We start from the raw sequence: 18,959 nt of genomic DNA, 5'->3' as shown, positions 1-18,959 counted from the left end.
AATGTGCAAACTCAACACAGACAGTGACCCGGGCCGGGAATTGAACCCAGGACCCTGGAGTTGTGAAGCAGCAGTGCTAACCACTGTGCTACCATGACACCCCAAGATCATTCATCCGTTCTCATAGTGTCTGCATGGTCTCTCCAATGTACCATGCCTTTCCTGCAGCGTATCTGGTGGACAGTGTGGCAGGGTTGTGTGGAGCACACAGCAACCTCTGCAAGACGTGCCAGATTATCGACACGGATGCCATCATCTCACGTGAGAACACCATCCACCAGGTACATGGTACATACTCTTGCAACTCGGCCAACGTTGTCTATCTGATACACTGCAGGAAAGGATTTCCTGAGGCATGATACACTGGGGAGACCATGCAGACACTACAACAACAGATGAATGATCACTGTCTGACAATCACCAGGCAAGAGTGTTCTCTTCCTGTTGGGGAACACTTCAGGGTCACGGGCATTCGGCCTCTGATCTTCAGGCAAGCATTCTCCAAGGCGGCCTTCATGACACATGACAACGCAGAGTCACTGAGCAGAGACTGATAGCCAGGTTCCGCACACATGAGGATGGCCTCAACCGGGACCTTGGGTTCATGTCATGTTATCTGTAACCCCCACAACTTGCCTGGACTTGCAAAATCACACTATCTATCCTGTCAGGAGACAATACATATCTCTTTAACCTGTGCTTAACGCTCTCTCCACTCAAATTGTCTGTACCTTTAAGACTTGATTACCTATAAAGATTTGCATTCCAACCATTATTTTGTCAATTGAGTTTGTGTCTTTATATGCCCTGTTTGTGAACAGAACTCCCACTTACCTGATGAAGGAGCTCCGAAAGCTAATGGATTTTGCTACCAAATAAACCTATTGGACTTTAACCTGGTGTTGTGAGATTTCTTACACTGTTTATTATAACCAGGGACTGCGATATTGCAGTAATGGAGAGCTATATATGATTGTGAATTATAACCAGGGTCTGGAGATATTACAATAATGGACAGCCAAAGTAATGAGAAATCAGGAGACAAAGTGAAAATGAATACAGTTCAGCTTCTTGTCCATGAGATTCATATTTGTTTTGTACGACATCCACCTGTAAATAACACAAATAAATATGTTTTCCTTACAATCCAGATTGTTCCAGATTATCTGAAAGGACTCTTGCATATCCTAAATCAGGATATGATGAGTGACAGTCAGCTGCAGCAAGTGTCAAAGTTGGCAGCTCTGCAACATCGGGCAAAGGACAGTGTTTACCTGCCCACCATGTGAGTTCATCACAGCAAACTTGAACAGGCACAGACCTGGTAGACTTGTCCCGAAATTCTTCAGAAATTACAGTCCCTTTAACTCATAGAATCTAATTAACTTCCTTATGGAGAGACGTTCAGGAGTCAGATCTCACAGTCCCTTAGAACACTGGCTCATGCAACAGTCCTACAAATTAGTTAAACAATGGATGGTGGGTTTGTTATGGACTGTTGAATTTGGATGGATGTATTATTACCTTTCTCTCTCTACCTAAATCATGACCGGAGACCTGTGTAGTGCCGTTCATAATGATCTGTGCAGTTATTGCACATTTAGCATTAGGGTATGAAGCCAACTGCACAATCTCGCTGCCTGAGTGACAGGCTCTATTAGGTCACTGGACAGTGTAATTGGAGCGTTACTCCTGAACTTTCACCTTGATTTAACCTGCACTGTATCAGTCCTTGGGAGTGTTCATAGGACGGTAAAAACGGAGCTACACCCTGTATCTAACCAGTGCTGTACCTGCAGTGCACGGCTTCTGCAGGAAGCAGAATTAACCCATTCCTGCTCCAGGAAGCAATCATGTTGAGAAGGCCAGTCTTTATGGACTAGCCAATGTTTCTTCCCCTGCAAGCTTTATAGAAAATCCAACCTCTGTTTGTGTTGCAACTGGTACAGTTACTGCAGAAGCTGCAATGATATGAGGGACTTTGAGGTCAGCCTTTCTCTCTGCCATCACAGAACGCACCAGAAGTAGGATTTCAGGCCTTAAATGAACTTTAATTAACCTCTGCTGCAATTCCAAGCAGTTTGAAAATATAGGCCAGCATAGCAGTCAAACATCTCAAGCTGCACCCCAGACTTTTGACTTCTGTGGAGTAATGCTGCAGGAAAACTGGTAGTTTATACATAATTTGTATTTGCTTAAGATAATACAGGAACAGAGTTTAAGACTGACATACTGTTGTGGAGCAGGTCTAATCCCTGCTCTGTTAAATGCTTAACCTGAACGCTCCTGGGTGGGTCAGATTCTGAGGACCCAGTATCCCAAAGGACAAGAGGGCAAATTGTAGCATCCAGTGAGGACCATGTGGGGTTTGGTGAATATGTAGACCCACAAAGCCCTTTGGAGTTCAGTTTCGTATTTAGATGTTGGGAATAACATTCAATTTATTTAAAAATAAGTTGCCATACCCCACTGCGTGAGACTCATACTTTTTTCTCTTTCTGTTTCTCTAAGCCGTGAGGTGCAGGATTACATCCCCTCGCAGATTTACCGGCATCAAAGACCACAGCCCTGGTTGAACATGGTGACACAGAATATACAACATGTTCAAGCCCTCAGCTCTCACCAGGCCAGAGCCCAGTTCCTTGGTAAGTGTCTACTCTCACTCAGCACATTACAGTTTTCTGGCGACAAAGCAGGAGATGGGCAAGTTTTGCGATAGATGGCAGTTTACCCTGATGCACTATATGGTACACAATTATTATGATTCTGACTTGAGATACAGTCTCCAGTGGAAGATACTAAGTAGCGAACAGAGCTTTTCCTATCACAGTTGGGGTCAAACTGTAATCGCGATGGCTGACATTACAGTGCAGTAGTGAATGCTTCTGGACATTGCAGGAAGGGAGAAACATCAATAGCAATCTTAATCCTGCACATGAAAGTTGAGTGGGGAAAGAATGGTGTTTGTTATATTCCATGATTCTGTCTATTCTCAGAAATCTATCCACTTTGGCAAGGTATCAAGTTGGATTGGGGAGGTGGTGGTGGGGGATAATGACTCATTGTTCCCAGACTCGAATGTGCCTATTATCTGTAATTTTTTTAATATGTGATCCCAAATTCTCCCTTTCGCCAATTGAGCCTGTGCTTCACTATAAGAAGAGATTGATTGGCAATGGTCTCACTCCATTTCAGTAACTAGTTTCTCTTTCTTCACAAAGGGCTTGTGAGTGCATTCTCCATGTTTGGATCTTCATTCTTCTACATCCAGAGCAGCAGTAACAGTGCAATTGTTGCCCCTTGTATTTTGGCCGTCAACCAGAATGGACTCAATTTCCTAAACAAGGAGACTCATGTGAGTTGCTGTAGAAATTTTAAGTCTATTGAAAACCACAGATTAACAAGGTCATTAAGTCCATTAAACTCATTCCTTGTGCACTCAAACCTACTACTGAGCCTATCCACAAACTGAGTCTCCTCTGATAGCCCATGTAGCAACTCCACTATCATCCACCCATTGAATTATCAGAGCAAAATTGCAGATAAATAAGATGATATATTTTATAAGATGATCTTATAAAACTCCAGAATATTTGTCCATTTCCTTTCTTCAACCATGATCAACTAATTGTTTATGGACATGGACACACGTGTGTATCAGCTGTGGTCTTGTTGGTAGCACAGTTGTCTCTGAATCATAACATTTCAAATTCTTAATCCTACTCCAGGACCTGAGTACAAAAATTAAGGCTAACATTCCAGTGAAGTACTGATGGAGCACTGCACTGTTGAAGGTGTTATCTTTTGGATGAGACGTTAAAATGGGGCCTCATCTGCCTGTGGGTAGTTGTAAAAGAGCCCATGGCACTATTTCAAAGAAGAGTGGGAGAGTTATCCCTTGTGTCTTTGCCAATACTTATCTCTCAATCAACATCACAGAAAGCAGATTATCCAGTTATTATGAGATTGCGATTTGTGGAAGTTTGCAGAAGGAAAATCAACAGCTTTCTTTCTTACGTTGTAATAGTGACTACATTTCAAAAAGTACTTCATTGGTTGTAAATGCTTTGAGATATCTAGTGGTTATGAAAAACACTATATAAATGCAAACCTGTCTTGCTTTCTTTATTCAGTCCCTCCCAGCAGTTCAACATTAGTCTTACTCCCCTCAATGTAATGTTGTCAGTCACATCTCTTGACATTCACTTTCTCCATTTGTTGGCTTGATTGAGTAATTACATCTCTTCTTCAAAGTAAGTGTTCAGAATGCTCAGATGCATCTCCTGCTGGTTTCTCCATAGTCACAAATGTGTTGGGCATCAGTGCAAAATATTTAAAATATCATTATTTATTAATTTCAAGTCATATTTTCTCTTTGGGTTCCCCTCCATAGACTATGCTCTGGTTATTAACTCAAGGAATTGAGTATTGTTGTGATTAGAAATTCAAGAGGGACCAGGGTGAAGTTGTGATCAATAACATTGGGGGAACATTGTGGTCAATATATTCAAGAAATTGGGGAAATACCGTGATGAGTAACTAGCATGGAATTGGGAAAACATTGTGGTCAATAACTTGCAACAAATTGGGAAAATGCCATGATGAATAACACAGTGAAACGAGGCCACCTTCCCTGCACTGACCCTGCCAGCTTGAGACCAAACTTCCACTTTTGGAAAATTGGGTTACTTCCTTGTTGTCATAGGGTTTATCCTCATCTTCCTTACATTATTCAGATCCAGCCTCAAGGGCATTTTAATACTTTGGCAGAACTCTGACTTCCAAAGAGGAATCCGCCAATTGTGACAGTGGAAACATTCTGCAGCCAGCCATCAATCGCCAGCCTTCCCCACATTCAGATCAGAAGTTCCTTGAGGCAGCTGGTTGTCAAAGAAACATGGCAATGACAAATGAGTGTTCCTTTTGTTCACTATTGGTGGAGATGGGAAAGGTTACATGACATAAATGGATTGGATATTCTACATGGGATAATAATCATTTTAACACACTGTCATACACAGAGATATTTTGAACATCTTCATAATTTCCGATGGGAAGACACACTGCAAGGAACCTGAATCCCATTTCTATACAGGAGGATAGGTAGTGGGTGGATTAAATCCAAGTTAAAGGAATAATCTTTGAATCGGGAGGATCCAAACTCCAGGAAAGGAAAATAGTCCCAGATTCTGTGGGGAGTTGGAATATGAAGATCCTGTCAAGTTGACAAGAAGCAGCATTATGAGCCTGAATGTTCCATCCTACTCTCCCTCTCTCCCCACCCCCATGAGTCATTTGTTCCATCTCTCCCCACCTGACCAGGATAACTTGCATCTGGAGTTGGAAGAGGTATCTTCAGAAACCATTAAAGTTGTATATTTGACCTTTGATTTTTTTTTTAAACAGGAGCTGATGATCAATTTCCCATTGAAAGAGGTACAGTCCGCCCTTACTCAGCGATCAGGCCCTAGTAACAGCTATCCATACGCAGAAATTAAACTGGGAGACTTAATGTCCCAAAGAATAACACAACTTCAGCTTGATCAGGTTTGTAAGGATGGTGTGAATGTTCAGTGTTGGTACCTGCAATTAGTGAGAAGCCATTTAAGGTTTAGAAGGAATTGGGTCCACCTAACCTGTTCTTTCCACAGAAACTGTGTATCTCCTGTGGAAAAATAAAAATGTGAGAAATAGGAGAAGGCCATTGGGCACTCTGAGCCTGCTCTGCTATTCAATATGGTTGATTTTCAACTTCCCACACTATGGTCATATCCATTGTCTCAGTATCCAAATATCTATTGATTTTATCTTTAATATTCAATATGAGCACTCCAGAGTAGAGAATTTCAAAGATTCAGAAGATTCTGAATGAGGAAATTTCTCCTTTCTCAGTCCTACATAGTTAATCCCTCAATCTGAGACTGCAACTCCATGTTCTAATTTCCCTGGTTAGGGAAACATTTTTTCAGCAACTATCCCGTCACACCCACATCCCTTAGAAATTTTACATGTTTCAAATAGAGCGCCTCATATTCTTAGAAACTCCAGGGAATATAGGCCTTGTAAATTCAATACAAGGGATTTTGAAGGAAGATCCTGGCAAAGTCTGTCTGTTCAGCTAGGCGTGAATCTGGTTCTTTGGAGACTAGCATCTGCAATATGGTTGACTCATTGAGGAGAATTTTTACAGGGTTCCAATGCTCATTGCTATTAACAGGATGGAAAAGTCGCAGAAGCTCTAGCGGCATAATCAAGATTTGGGCAGGATTTCCACAGTTTGCCACATGTTGGAATGCAGTAATTTAGCCTTCTCCCTCTGGCATGGTGCCTTCCCATTAGTGTAACAGTGTTTGGATCATGTGATTATTCAGAGCTAACATATAATTAGATCACTGCAAACAGAACATCTCACACTACCTTAACATATTAACACATTGAGGATCTAGGGTGTCTGGAAATAAAGGGTGACTCTGTGGAGGAGTGAAAATGGCAGCCAAATCCAGTTCTGCAATTCTCAACTTCATTCCTTGGTTTCTGATTTTCAGTGGTACCATTTAAGGGTGCAGGCTTTTTGAGTTACAAGCTTGCAACCTGCATTCCCAACCTGGCCAGCTCCACTGAGGGGGTGTGGTGATAGGCATGTCCTAGTCTTCTACAATTTTCAATGAGTCAGGCCAGTTTTTCAAAGAGTTTTGGTTTACTCAGCTATTGAGTTCAGTGGTTCTATACAAGATGAATGGGGATGGAAGCGCCGTAGCTTGACATGGCGACATGAGGGGCCAGAAGAGTGGGTGAAGGGCATGAGGCAGCATGGAGAGTGTCTGGCAGGTGAAGGGGTGTGAGGGGTAAAGGCTAGAAGGCCTTACTATTTTTGTTGTAACGGGATGAAACCGCACAGCACCAAAGCTGGCCTGTTAAACTGCCTATCTTGGCACCCATGTGGCTATCTCCAAACTTTTCTCCCAGGCTGACTGCAGACTGCATCACCTCCATCCTCACAATGAAAATTCAATCTTACCTTTTTCTGAAGTGGGAGGGGCAAACAGGAATTTTTTTTGCGTCCCACTGCAACCCAGCCCAAAATTACAGAAACTTACGGAAGGAGGTCATTTGGTCTGTAATGCTTGTCCTGGCTCTCTGAAAGTGTATGTATACTTAGGCTTACACCCTGTTTTTTGCCCTGTAAATTCCTTGTTCTCAAGTACCTAGCCAAGTCCTTTTTCAAAGCATTTCAGATCCTGACAACTCTGAGTGGAAAAAGGTTTACCTTTTCTGCTCGCCAGATCTTTTACCAATGATTTTAAACCTCTGACCTCGGGTTATTGACCCATTCTCCAGAAAGTTCTCATTATCTTGAAAATTTCTGTTAGATCACTCTTAACTTCCCTGATCCAAGGAGGTGAGTCCTACCTTCTCCAATCTTTCATTATAAATCATCACAGAGTCCTCAGCCAGGTAACAGCTCATGAGTAGCACTTCCCAAAGAACCATATTCTAACTAAAGTCATTATCTTCAGCACGTAGAAAAAGGAATTGGAAAAGCTATGCTGATGTTATCCTCACAGATGGGATCTGCAGCAAGTGAGTAAATGGGGTGATGTACAGGTCTGCCATGATCTGACTAAATAGTGGAACAGGCTCAAAGGACTGAGTGGCCTCCTCCTGCTCATTGAGAAATACAAACCATTGTGCTTCTGCAGTAACCACCTGATATGTTCCCCTACAGGCTCTAGAAATGTGCCGTGTCACAGCCATGCATGTGGAGTCGATGCTGCTGGCTCGAGAAAAGAGGCTGACTCTCCCCCCCAGCGAGATTACCTTGCTGTGATTACATAATTGCACCCGGTGCTGAAGGAACTGAACACAGAAATTGTGACCTCACCAAATCATAGTCCCTGCCCTATGCAGCTATAATATGAATAAACATGGTATCTTAACATTGTGGATAAAGTTGGTAGCTATTACCAGTTGATACACTGGAAAGAAGCAGGTATTAACTTCAGAGAGATGAGTACAACTCACAGAACCTCATCTTCGATATAAACAATTGTTAAATCCACACAGGGGTAGAGTGATACAGAAGCAGCACTGGTTTCCTGAAGGAACAGTAAAAGAAAACAATGACCCCTTGGGATGTCCCAATGTGTTATAGCCACTACTGTGTCACCATCCTCTTTTAGACTGAAAGAGACTAGCCATGGATGTGGGATTCTCCAACTATACTGTTATGATCTTGGTAGAACCTGTTTTTATTTAAAGAACCTGAAAAACCACTAAAGTGAAGCCACAAGGTTCACAGTTTAAAACACAGTTTTACTACCTGGTACCTCCCACCTCCTGGATACATCCTCAATCTCCTGGACAGATAGCCACCCGGTCAACTCTTAAGATTCACAATCCAATCAGTAACAGTAGCTATTCTTATACAGAATTCTTATAATTGCATTTATTTGATCTACAGGGAGTTACTGATTGTGATGGCTTAACTCCAAAGATTTGATCCTAAAATGTATGAGTAAATGGAATTTCCTGCACTGTTGAGTTGGGTAGGTGTCCAATTCCAGGAATCCTTCTCCACAATAATGTGTGACTCAGTGTTTGCAGACTATTCAACCGCAGGGAATTGATGGGGATAGAGTGTTACACTACCTCCTCCACTGAAGCTCAAAGCAAACTTCAGGAACAATATCTTATCTTTTGATTAAACACCCTACAGCTTTCTGGCCTCTACACTTAGGTCAACAACTTCAGATCTTGATCTCAGTCCATATTATTTTTGCTCTTGCTTTGCAGGTTTCAGTTTTAATCTAGTTTTTCCCCTTCTAATAGCAGCTGTTAGTCATTCTGCCATTCATTCTGCTAGACAAATCCTTTAATTTCTTTACTTCTCCCATCACCATTCACTTTGACCTTGCACCACCAACTCTCCTTTCTACCACACTATTACAAGTCTTCCATCCTGCCCCCTTTCACTTGCTTAAAACATTTAAAACTTTCTCATGAAAGGTCATCAGTATCAAACATTAAGTCTTATTTCTCACTTCACAGATGCTGTCTGACCTGATGAGGATTTCTAGTATTTGAAGTATGTTGTTTCTGTATCAGAGTTCAATCTGTTGCTTACCAGATCTCCACAGATTCTCCTCTGGGGGTCACTGGTCAGTGATCAGGAAGGAGATACCTTAAAGATGGAACCTTTGACCTTTTGGTGCTTTTATTTTAGTACTATACAAACACTGAAAGGACAGAAGTGCCATCAAGCCTATTCCACCATTTAATGAGATCATGATCTAACTCAATATATTTTGCCCAATTATCCTTATTACCTTTGGTTAACAACATTTATCAATCTCAGATTGAAAATTAACAAGTAACCTAGCACAAGTTGTTGTTTGTGAAAGAGTTCCAAACTTCAAACAATCTTTTGGCTTCAGAAATATTTCCTAATTTCACTCCTGAAAGGCCTGACTGTAATTTTTTGACTATGCCCCCTATCACAAGACTCCCCAACCAGCGGAAATAGTTTCTCAACAGAAGTAAAATGCTGTGGATGCTGGAAATCAGAAAAAAAATACCAACAGCTGGAAATACTCAGCAGATCTGGCAGCAACTGTAGAGAGAGGAACTGGATATGTTTCAGGTTGATGACCTTTTATCAATGAGTCCTGATGAAGAGAAATATTTTTTCTGTCTAGCCTTCTATTAGTGTCTTAAACTTCAAACAAATCACCCCTTAAGTGTCTAATTTTAGGGAACACAAGACTAGCTTGTGTAATATTTTGTTGTAATTTAATCCTTGGAATTCAGGCATCATTCTGGCACTCACTCGTAATGTACCACCAGACTATCCTTCCTACGGTATGGTTCCAGGTATAATTCATAATGCTCCAGGTATGTTCTAACTAGAGCTCTATTTAATTGTAGTACAACTAATAGTTCAGTTCACTAGATATAAAGGCCAGTAATCCGTTAGCTTTTGTGATTATTTTCTGTACTCGTTGTGTCATTTTAATGATCTAATGTACCTGAATCCCCAAATCTTTGTTTTTTGCCGTTTAGAAAATAATCTGTTCTATCTTTTTTCGGTTCAAACCAGATGACCTCATACTTGGTGACATTGAAATCCATTTGCCAGTTATGCCCATTCACTTACTTTACTCTATCAATTTCTCTTTGTAATTTTATACTTTTATTTGCACTATTTAAGAAGGGCTTGTGGTGTAGTGGGTAGCATCCTAGCCTCTGAGCCAGAAGCTCCAGGTTCATGTTCAACCCCAGGAGCATTCACAAGGTGCATTCCTAATGTGACCAAACAAATTGATTATCAACCTGCAAATCCTTCTAAAACGTCCTGATGCAAGCATAAAAGCAATGAGATAAAAGTTGGAGCCTCTAGCATCATTATCAATAGTTCCAAACTACCACATGCATGTGAACATGCATGGTGTCACAACAACTCAGATTCCCTGAGTGAACTGCAACACACATGTACACAATGCTACCTATCTTTGTGTCATCAGCAAACTTGGCTAAGTGGCTCCCATTGCCCAACTCATTAACAAACTCAGCAAGTACACAGATCCTTCCAGGTTACTCATGACTTTCCTCAATTTAAAGGGGTTCTTGTGTCATTAATAATTAACACAACATCCTTGCATCACAATTCAGCCTGTCATTGATACTATCTCATATCTTTAACACAGAGAAAGGAAAACAGACAGCATTCCTTCTAACAACCCTCCAAATATTCCAAACATCACACAGATTTATAACATGTTTTCTTAAGAGATACTGTTGTAGAATGTATTTTTAAAATTTTTCAGCTGTCAAATTGATACGGTGAAAAAAGTGCAATAAATATAAATTATTTTTAAAGAAACATTTTGAATATATCCAATGCTGTTGAATGTCATTTTGAGTAATTGTTTGAGTTGTTGAGGCTGTTTTTGCACTCAGCTCTCTTTTTTTAAAATAATTGAAGGATTTTTTGGTGCTTGTATTGGTTCAATAAATATGATATATTTTTATAAAATTATAATTAGATTATTAGGCATTGAGGTTTCAGAACTCAAGAATATTTTTGTAAAATTTATTAGATAATAAGCTACTTTAAATCACTTCTGCTGAGTTTTTTGAGTACATAATTTTTTTTCTAAATATCTATACTGTCTTTTACCTACACCAACCCTACATTTCATTTCATTTGAGTTAATGGATATTATATATTCATCCTTCAGTTAATGTGAAATATGTTTTGAATAGGTCATCTCTATTGTTTGAATGTTGGTATTAGGGTGTTTTGGTATTTTTTTCCCCCTTGTTTTCCGTTTTTTTTAAAGTTCTGTTCTTTGTATGTTTAGCCTGATTGCCCCAACACTCTAATTCACGGTATCCAGTGGCAATTCTTTGTTTCACATAAACATTTGCAAATATACCTCAAAAATAGAATAGTAATAGTGTGTCATTCTTCATGGAATAATTAATTTCTTTGATTACACTGGTCAGTTTCTTGTTCTATTGCACTTATGGAATTAACACTGAAAATAACAAAACAAGTTCGATGGACTGAACGGTCAACTCCTGTTCCTATAACTAAAACTCTTCGAGGACATGTTCGTTCAGCAAGGAAAGTAGTAGATTCACATAGAATCATAAAATGTTTACAACACAGAAGGAAGCCGTTTGGCATACTATGTTCATGCCAACCTACTGTTAAAGCAACTCATACTGCTACTCCTGTACATTTCCCCTATGCCTTTTCAATTGCTTTCTCATTAGATAATTATCCAATTCTAATTTGAAAACCACAATTGAATCTATTTTCACCAGACTCTTCGGCAGTGCCAGTTTCTAACTCCTAACAAAGTAGCCTCATGTCACCTCAGATTCTTTTGCCAATCACATCAAATCAGTGTCCTTTGATTCTCAACTCACCAATGGGAAGAATTCCTCTTCCCCTCATGATTTTGAATATTTGCAGCAAATCTCCTCTCAAACTCTTCCATAAAAAGGACAATCCCACCTTCCCCAATTTACCCTCAATACGGAACTCCCTCTTTTTGGAAATCTTTTTCGCAACCTTTCCAGTGCCTTCATCTTCATCCTAAAATATGTAATCTTGAGAGCCATCATGATCCTCATTATTCAAAGTTTTATGCCACTTGTAAATTTGGAATTGTACCCTCAAATGGTAACTGTAGCAATCTAAGTCAGTTTATTGCCCATATACTGAATTTCTGCCCTGAAGAGTCAGTTCCTGGTAGCATCACAATCATTCATACTGTGCCAGCTGAAGCTGTTAAATGGAGTTTTAATCAATGGGGATAAGGCAGGAAAGTGAAGTTAAGGACGATGTCAAATCAGCCATGATCTCATTGAATGTAACCGTAGACTCATTGGCCTGAATATGTCCAATGGATTGTTAACCTTGATATCAAACTGCTCTTGGAGGTTTCGAGAGTGGCCTAGTACTTCGTGTCGTTGTGTGTGCTTAATCCTGGACCTGCAGACGGGCACCACAACAGCTCAGTGACTATCATTGCTAGCTGTGCAGATACATGGATTTGGGCCTGTGTCTGTGGGAGTTTGCGCATTCTCCCTGTGGTTGCGTGGGTTTCCTCTGGGTGCTCCGGTTTCCTCCCACACCCCAAAGATGTGCTCTTAGGCTGATTGGTGTACCAAATTGACCCTACACTATTCTCCCCTGAATCTGGCTACATTAGGGGTACCATTCACATACACACAGGGCAGGGTAGGTGTAGGAAAATGCTTTGTTGAAACGGCAGCGGAGGCTCGTTGGGCCGAAGGGCCTGTTTCCCGTGCTGGGTTGTTCTTTGTTTGTTCAAACTATAACTATACAAATTAAAAAACAGTAGCAGAGTGGTAGCACTGCTGCCTCACAGCACCAGGGACCTGGGTTTGATTCCCAGCTTGGGTCACTGTATGTGAAGTTTGCACATTCTCCCTATGTCTGCATGGGTTTCCTCTGGGTGCTCCAGCTCACAGTGTCGGGGGGATTAGAAGGGTAAATATGTGAGGTTACAGGGATAGGGCCTAGGTGGGGTTTCTGTCAGTGCAGACTCAATGGACCCAGTGGCCTCCTTCTGCACTGTGGGGATTCTATGATCTATGAACACATCTGAAAGACAGTGCTTCCACAATGTAGCACCCTCTCAGTACTGTACTGGAGCATCAGCTTTAATTTTTGCACCCAACGCCTGGAGAGCGGCAATCGTGAGACAGCGCTACAAGTTGCCACTGCAAAGATGTGGAGAATGTGGGTAATGATGATTGATCCCACCAGGTCTCATATTGATCATTTGGAAACAAGTTGGAAGTTTCTTCCAGGATGGAAATTTTTGCAACAGCAAGTGTTTTAGGCAGAAACCATCAAATCAGGGAGAATATTTGGGTAAATATCTAAAACTGAAAAAGTAATAAAGCAATGGGGTGTGTGACAGAGAGCCAATTGAGTTAGTTTAGGAAAAAGTTGGCAATAGACACGATGGGCCGAATGGTCTCCCGTGCTGGAATTTTCTACGTTGCGAGAGTTGTTCGACTCACTCCAGCTGGGAATGCTACCTAATGGCAAAACAAGAGTTGGTAATTGGATCAATGTTGACAATGAGGTGATAGTCAAGCTGGCCAATTGATCCTAGTCACGTGTTGCCTTCTCTACTCCGCTCGCTGGCGGGATAAGCATTATTTCTATTAACAGTGGCATCCATTCCCCATCCCCCGACCCCCCCCTCCCGCCCAGAGGAAAATTGATTCATAGATAACTGGCGATAAAATAACATAAAATAAATGTCATTTTCAGTCAGGCTAAATAACGGGCAGCTATTCAGCGGACGGTTGAGGTAAAGACCGTGTGCGGGTGGGGGCGCCGGTCTAACGAACTTGATAGCCGGGGGAGGGGAGGGGAGGGGAGGGGAGGGGAGGGGAGGGGGGGGAATGCGATTTGATCGACAGCCGGAAGGCCAAATCAGCGCCGACCGTGGCGCCAGTTGCTCCGCAGCACGCGGCCTCTAACGAATCAGCCCCTCGCGTGGGCAGGGCATCCGTCAGCTAGGTTCGGTTGAGGCGTTAGCATATGTGGAGTGATCTGCGGGCCGTCCGGGGGAGGTTTCTGCGACCGAGGGTTGCTGTGAAGATTTACATTTAAACGAGTAACGACTTATTATCACTGTGGGTGGAAATCGCGTTCGATCCGTCCGGAGGAGACTCACGAAAGATGATTCGTTTATTAAGGTTGTTAAATACCTGAACTGTGTTCGTAACGGTCCGTTGGCGCCGAGCATGCGCACCTGCAGCTTGTGACTGAGGGTGGAGAGCATGCGTAGTGGCCCGTTGTTGACAATTATCGTTAACGCCGCCCCCTTTGTTCTAACCCCGCCCCTTGCCCTAAGCCCCGCCCCCTTCCCCGGCCAAGATGGCGGCAGGTGGCTACGCAGACTTGAGGGAGAAGCTTCAGTCGCCTCACCGCGAGAAACAGCGGGCGGCCTCGGCGCCTTATAACGGGCGTAAGCGGAAACTCGAGGCGGAGGCGGGGGAGGCCGGCCTGCCGGGGCTGTGCGGCGGCAACGATGAGTATGAGCATAGCAAATACCACAGCGACTACGACGACGAGCGGCAGGGAGAAGCCCGGCGGGTGAAACAGGGCATTCGCCAGGTGCGGCTCTTCACCGCCGACCAGTGTACCCAGATCGAGTCCCAAATCGACGACGTGGTTTCCCGGGCCGAAAAGGGCATATACCGGGACCATACGGTGGACAGGGCCCCGTTACGGAACAAATACTTCTTCGGAGAAGGCTACACGTATGGCTCGCAGCTGGAAAAGCGAGGTCCTGGCCAGGAGCGCCTGTACCCCAAGGGAGATGTGGACGACATCCCCGAGTGGGTCCACGACCTGGTCATCAAGAAACTGGTGGATCACCGGATTATCCCTGAGGGCTTCGTCAACAGCGCCGTCATCAATGACTACCAGCCGGGCGGCTGCATCGTCTCCCACGTGGATCCCATCCATATCTTCGAGAGGCCCATCGTTTCCGTCTCCTTCTTCAGCGACTCGGCTCTCTGCTTCGGCTGCAAGTTCCAGTTCAAACCTATCAGGGTGTCGGAGCCGGTCTACTACTTACCTGTCCGGAGAGGGAGTGTCACTGTGCTTAAGTGAGTTGCAGGAGGGATGAGCATCAGTGCGGTCACGCTGCGTTTGATAACGTTGTTCACGAATGTCATCTCTCCAAAGTTTGAATGTTCTTTGCCCTCGCGGGGGGAGTGAGAAAGATATCAGTCAGTTCTCAGCTTTCTAGACAAAAATGAAGTGCATGAACGTGAAACGACCTTTCCAGTTTTGGATTACTTTGTATAGTGTACATTTATAGTTCTTTACTGTCAGAAAGATTTAAGTCTTAGAACCAGAGCAGTTATCTCATTTTTAGAATCATACAGTACTGAAAGTAGTACGTTGAAATTGCTATTCTATTAGTCCCTGTCCTTTCCTTTTTTTTAACGTTTCCTGCAATGTTTCAAAAGTAACAAATACAAAAAATGCTGGAAAATCTCAGCAGGTTTAACTGCAAATGTGGGGAGAGAATAGAGACAACGTTTAGAGTAGCTCTGACAGATGGATCACGCAGATTTGAAGCATTGGCTCTGTTCTCACCCACAGGTACAGTTAGACCTGCTGAGATTTTCTAGTATTTTCTGTTTTGTTTCAGATTCTAGCATCTGCAGTATTTTGCTTTTATGTTTCAAAAGTACTTCATTGGCTTTCTTCGTTAGATTTGTAACAATAGGTCTTGTGTAACAAACATAGTTGAATATTTTGAGTCAGTAACTGAAATAGACTGGTCATTATGTTTGAAAGGAAATTTATGTAGTAGAGTGAAACTTTTTCCACTGGTCAAGCAACATGGGGCAAAGGATGTAACCTAAAATTAGAGCCAGACCACTCAGGACAGAAGTTAGGAAATGCTTTTTCTAAAGAATGCTAGAAGCCTGAAACCCAGTCCCTCCATTCTCCCCACACACTCGGCGGGGGTGCTGGGATGGCCTATCTCTGCTTCTTTGCAAAATGCTTTGGCATGTTCCTTGCCCCTGATAGGCACTGAATAAATGTAAACTTTTCCTATGGCCAATTCCTTTTTGAATCTAGTTCTGGTGTCCTTTTACACTCTCCAAATTATAATTCAAAGTTCTCATCTCTTGTTATTTTGCTAATTATTTAAATCTCTTTGGTTGTGGACCTTCCTGCCACTGGAAATAATTTTTCTCTATCTACCCTATCAAAATCTCTGTTTAATAGAGGTATTCAGAATTAACATTCCAAATAATGTTCAAGGAATTTTATTGTGCATGGTTTACATTGGTAATTATAAACTTGCTTAAATCGGATCAGTGTCATGTAAATATATGCAATGTAATTGGAAGCAAAAATTCCAATCTCCAGCACATGGGTGAAATTATACCCATGTAGTGTGCCACAAATCAGTTATGAATGCAAATTGGCAGTTACAAGTGAGATTTTGGTGTGAGGGTGAGCACTTCCCCTGTGGGAGAAAAGACTGGCAGCTCAGGTTTCAGGGCTCCTTTTGAACAGCTGGTTGAAGAATGACATTGGCAGGGTCAGTGAGTAGATTGCTTGTCTATCTAGCCAAAAGATGATAAAATCAAGTGGAACTGGGCAAAGGAAATAGATACTTAGTGGACTGTGGTCATATGTAATCAACACCAATTTGGTTGCAAATATTTGTTCCCGTTCACCACCATTAAACCAGCTTACTTAGATTCACTGACGGATATGACCTGCAAAGCCAATTTCCAGGATTAGATTTTAGTTTGTAATCTTTTCATTTTGGTGTTTGACCTTGTTCCACCCATGGATTATTTTCACATGCAAATTTCAATTCCTATCATTATTTATGTAATTCAGAATTGGTAGTTTCTAAAATTTTTTTCTATTCAATAGGCACCCATCAACTCTGTATTTTCCTTGTTAGTGTTTCCGTGTTGAATTAGGAGCTATTGTATGGGGGTCTTCAAATTTTCTAAAAGCTTTAGTTGGCGTATGAAATGCTATTTTCCAAAAGTGCACTTTTTTTTGAGGCTGTAACATAGTTGGATGGAAACATGGCCTGACTCTTTCCAGGATTCAATTTTTAATCAAACCCACCCCAATCTTTGTATATTTTTTTTTTGAAGCTTGTACTTGTACATTGAGAATTATGGCTATTAGTACTACGTCCAACAATATAACTGATTTTTGGTAAATCCAAGTTTTGTGATTGATGTTTGTATATAGTCAGTCAGCATCAGTATGTTTGTGATGTATGGCACTACATACAGTAGGCACTCTGGTGAGCTCTTTTGCAAGAAATTTGAATGTCAGTAATATTCAAACCTGTCCTAAATGATGAGTTGGCTGCTGCAATCAATGTTTATAATTTTCAACATAGCTTAATGGATAATTACAGCACCCCATTAGTACTAATGCTCTACAGAATAAGGTCTTGGTTTGCTCTCGGTTGAGGTACGTGTGTTTACTCAGGTGTCTCCATACTACCAGCAGGAAGCTTCTTTTGATAACTGTATGAGAATATATGTCTGAGTTTGTCAGATGGAGACAGCATCTGACCTAGTCAGAATTCTCGGGCTAGTTGTTAGTGCTGAACTTAGCATTTCAGTAGTGCATTAATAGTCTTGGGACTATTTTCTTTTGTGATTTTTGCATCTTTGAGGAAAATGAAGTGTGGTAAAAGAATTTGCATGTATAATTGATGCAGCCTCTATGCAGGTCATGAGTGGTATTTTCTCAAACCAGGAGCCTCACTTACAAACTCTTCCTTTTGGAAAAACATTCATTTTCATTCATTCCACTCAGTACCTCAGGTTTATGGCATAATTGGCAATTTTTTTCCTCATCTCAATGTTGGAAATCAGAAATAATTGTTGGACTCACCTGTGGATTTCTGGCATTTTCTGTTACATTTGCCATTGGGAACCTTTAGCAGGAATTGAAACAGTTTCTGGCTGATGTTCGAGGGTGTGCAGGTAGGACTCTGCAAATCATCAATGGAGCATTGTTAAGTCAGTCTGCAGTACTTATTCTGAAATTATTACATCGGCCTTCTGTATTCTACCTCATTCACAGGAGCCTGGAGAATCCTAAGGGACAGATTCCTTTTGATATGAAATGGTAATACCCATAAGCAGCATGTACTAAATGATTTATAATTTTAAAAATTCTTCCATGATTTTAGCATTGCTGGCTAGTCCTGCACTTTTTATCCCCCATCCCTAATTGCCCTTGAAGGTTGTGATGAGCTGTCTCCTTGAAACACTGAAATCCATGTGGTGAGGTATACTCACATTGCTGTTGGGGAGGAAGTTCCAGGATTTTGACTCAGTGACACTGAAGTAATGACAATTATAGTTCCAAGTCAGGATGATTGGCTTGGAGGGGAACTCGTAGGTGGTGGTGTTCCCATGCATTTGGCATCCTTGCCCTTCAGGGTGGTAGAGGTCATGGCTGCTTTGTCCTACATGGTGTCAAGTGTTTTGTGTTGATGGAGCTGCACTTATTTGTGCAAGTAGAAAGTATTCCATTATGCTCCTGATTTGTGCTTTGTAGATGGCAGACAGGCTGTGAGGAGTCAGGAGATGAGTTGTGCACCACAGAATTCTTGGCTTCCAACCTTGCCACAATATTTAAGCCAATTTCAGTTCATTTTCTGGTCAGTGGTAACTCCCAGGATACTTATAGTGGGGGATTCAACAATTTGTAATGCCACTGAATGTCATGAGGAGATAGTTAAATTCTCTCATTGATAGATGGTCATTGCCTGGCACTTGTGTAGCAATTTTCCACTTAACAGGCAAAGTCTGAATGAAAGTCAGTCTCTGCTGAATATTGCTACGGACTGCAGTAGTTTGAGAAGTTGCAAAATGTTACTGATCGT

At 41.8% G+C, this 18,959-nt stretch overlaps 2 protein-coding genes across 2 annotated transcripts in view; both read left to right on the top strand.

The window, feature by feature from the left end:
* The window catches only part of LOC145354721 (unconventional myosin-XV-like), a 137,893-nt gene extending 129,782 nt beyond the window's left edge, over positions 1 to 8,111 (top strand). The window contains exons 59-63 of the mRNA XM_080206175.1: positions 1,152 to 1,285; positions 2,512 to 2,645; positions 3,222 to 3,355; positions 5,407 to 5,547; positions 7,727 to 8,111. Of these exons, the coding sequence (XP_080062301.1) occupies positions 1,152 to 1,285; positions 2,512 to 2,645; positions 3,222 to 3,355; positions 5,407 to 5,547; positions 7,727 to 7,828 (645 nt within the window). The 3' untranslated portion in view covers positions 7,829 to 8,111. The remainder of the gene's footprint in view (positions 1 to 1,151; positions 1,286 to 2,511; positions 2,646 to 3,221; positions 3,356 to 5,406; positions 5,548 to 7,726) is intronic.
* Positions 8,112 to 14,073: 5,962 nt separating this feature from the next.
* alkbh5 (alkB homolog 5, RNA demethylase) overlaps positions 14,074 to 18,959 on the top strand; it is a 35,751-nt gene continuing 30,865 nt past the window's right edge. The window contains exon 1 of the mRNA XM_080206624.1: positions 14,074 to 15,168. Coding sequence (XP_080062750.1) covers positions 14,432 to 15,168 — 737 coding nt within the window. The 5' untranslated portion in view covers positions 14,074 to 14,431. The remainder of the gene's footprint in view (positions 15,169 to 18,959) is intronic.

Source organism: Carcharhinus amblyrhynchos, chromosome 18 (genome assembly GCF_965287045.1).
Source record: "Carcharhinus amblyrhynchos chromosome 18, sCarAmb.v2.hapA, whole genome shotgun sequence".
In the NCBI taxonomy this organism is placed as follows: Eukaryota; Metazoa; Chordata; class Chondrichthyes; order Carcharhiniformes; family Carcharhinidae; genus Carcharhinus; species Carcharhinus amblyrhynchos.
This window is presented reverse-complemented; position numbering and strand designations above follow the sequence as displayed.